This window comes from Austrofundulus limnaeus, unplaced genomic scaffold (genome assembly GCF_001266775.1).
Source record: "Austrofundulus limnaeus strain Quisiro unplaced genomic scaffold, Austrofundulus_limnaeus-1.0 Scaffold84, whole genome shotgun sequence".
NCBI classification, from domain to species: Eukaryota; Metazoa; Chordata; class Actinopteri; order Cyprinodontiformes; family Rivulidae; genus Austrofundulus; species Austrofundulus limnaeus.
The window spans coordinates 1,591,239-1,593,403 of record NW_013952486.1 but is presented as its reverse complement, the minus strand read 5'-3'; the positions used below and the strand labels follow the sequence as shown (position 1 = coordinate 1,593,403).

General features: G+C 39.1%; 1 protein-coding gene across 1 annotated transcript in view; it reads left to right on the top strand.

Moving 5' to 3' along the window:
• Positions 1-2,165, top strand: part of LOC106519912 (rho guanine nucleotide exchange factor 28) — a gene marked incomplete in the record, with an annotated part of 44,167 nt that overhangs the window by 7,231 nt on the left and 34,771 nt on the right. The window contains 2 exon segments of the mRNA XM_014011773.1: positions 807-990; positions 1,956-2,157. Of these exon segments, the coding sequence (XP_013867227.1) occupies positions 807-990; positions 1,956-2,157 (386 nt within the window).

Sequence of the window (2,165 nt, the reverse complement as noted above, 5' to 3'; positions counted from 1 at the left end):
TATATGTATTAGCTCAGCGCTAGCACGACAAACAAGCAAAACTGAGGTCCTCTAGTCATATTTTAAGTTGCAGGCTGAGTCATTTTTGTGTTTCCCTCTCTGTCATGTGGATGGAGGACCTCAGTGATGAGAGGAGAATGTGTAGCGCTGAGCTAATATATATGGTGGTAGCATCGGGGCTAACGCTAAAGCTAACAGGCTAAGCTGAGGTTCTTCTTCCATGAAGCAGCTCTGTTGTCCTCCATCTATATTTTCAGTTACAGACTCAGACTGAGTCGTTTCTACCTTCTCCTCTCTGTCAACGCTCTCTGTTTTCATTTAAATGAGTCAATCGTCAGATATTGTCCAAGATTAACCTTCAGGGTGGATATAGCTCGCTAGCAGCCTTGCACCGATGACCTATCCATGTCATCATTTACCCAGAATGCTTTGCATGTAAATAAAGTGGCCCCGTGCATGGAATATATTTTTAAACTTCTAGTTTAAAAATGATAAAAACTAAACAGCCTACAATATTTTTAGTCTTTATTTTACAGTTAAAATAATTTTTTATCAAATAAAGTCTAATTTTACAACTAATCAGTGATCCCTTTAAGAGTTTACATCATGTAAGATAAAGTTGAATGTTTTCAACTTTCTGTTTCTCAACAGAAGTTGCTCTTTGTCTAAAACACTTTTTTGAACACAGTGATTCAGGGCTGCACAATAAATAAAACAGACTTCTTAAGTTTATTTGCACCTGCCTTGATTTGTTTTCCTGCACATGTTGATCTAAAAAAATGCTGTTTTTGTTATCTCGTCTCCAGAACACAGTCCCAGAGAGTCTCCTCTCCACCTGGCTGTGAGATGGGGTCTGTATCGGCTTGCAGAGCTCTTGCTTTGCCAGCCGGGGGGGCTGATGGCCATCAATCTGCCAAACGAAGACGGAGTYTCACCGCTGCAGCTGGCGCAGGCCGCAGGCAACGCTGAGCTCCTGGAGCTGCTCATGCAGTAAGATGTCAGGGTTATTTCACAGTGTTTTGAGGACAAATGTYCAATAAATCTGTTTTATTTTTCTAAACAATGCGTAGTGATATTGAGACTTTGTCACACACAGAGGAGGGACGGCTTTCATAATAATGAAAAAAAAAAAACAATCAAGATTGTCATCTTCTAAATGCCAAAAACAAGCACTAAAAATGCATCCTTGAGATTTGGCTTGTTTCCTAAAACACATATGCATGTTGAATCATCCAAAACAACCCGTAACACACTGTTTATTTGTTGTTTTTTAAGTTATTTGATCAAAAATGTCAAAAAATGTATTTTTTTAAATGTCAAGCCTTATCCTCAGAGGCTTGAGTTCCCAGTTTTTTAGTAGAAATTCTGTTGGGTGTTTTATATTATTTGTACATTTCTGATGTGTTGAAATGCTTTATTTTGAAAGCAAAATTTGTCTGTTTCAAATATCCCTATTGTGTTTTAGTGGGATTTAGATCTGAGTTTTGGATTTGCCCCACCCCTTTTTGGGGGTGATTTTTGGTCCATTTAAATGGGTCCAAATAATCGCTACACACAAGTAAAAAATTTTTTCTAGTTTATCTTTACCTTTAAGAAAATGGATTTAACAGAAATGCAGGTGTTCTTATGCTAGGCTGAAATTTTTACCAAATTAAAAATGATGATTAAAAATGCATTATTTTCAAGCAGCAAGGCAGTCCCAGCCCATGACACTTCCACCACCATGCTTTACAACTTGTAGAAGATTAATTTTTGTTCTGCAGTAAAATTTTCTGTTCTACTCTTTTTCTTTTCTTTTCTTTTCTTTTCTTTTCTTTTCTTTTCTTTTCTTTTCTTTTCTTTTCTTTTCTTGTTTCCGTAAATCATTTTATGAAAAGACTCAGTTTAGATGTATTTGAAAAGGGGGTTTAGCCATTTACGTTTTGATTATTCTAAATCTGCTTTTTGCTTTGCAGCCCACCCAACCCCTTGGCCACGCCTCCGGCAGGTCTGTCCCAGGTGTGGGCAGATGGATCCCGCTTGCTGAGGTTTTGCCATGACACGGGGAACCTGACGCTGACCGTCCGACAGAACCTGAGGTGGAGCTCAGAGGAGAGCCGGCACGCCGACATCCTGCTGCTCAGAGACAGACTCAGGGATGAAAACTTCCTCAGAGGGGTAACGGG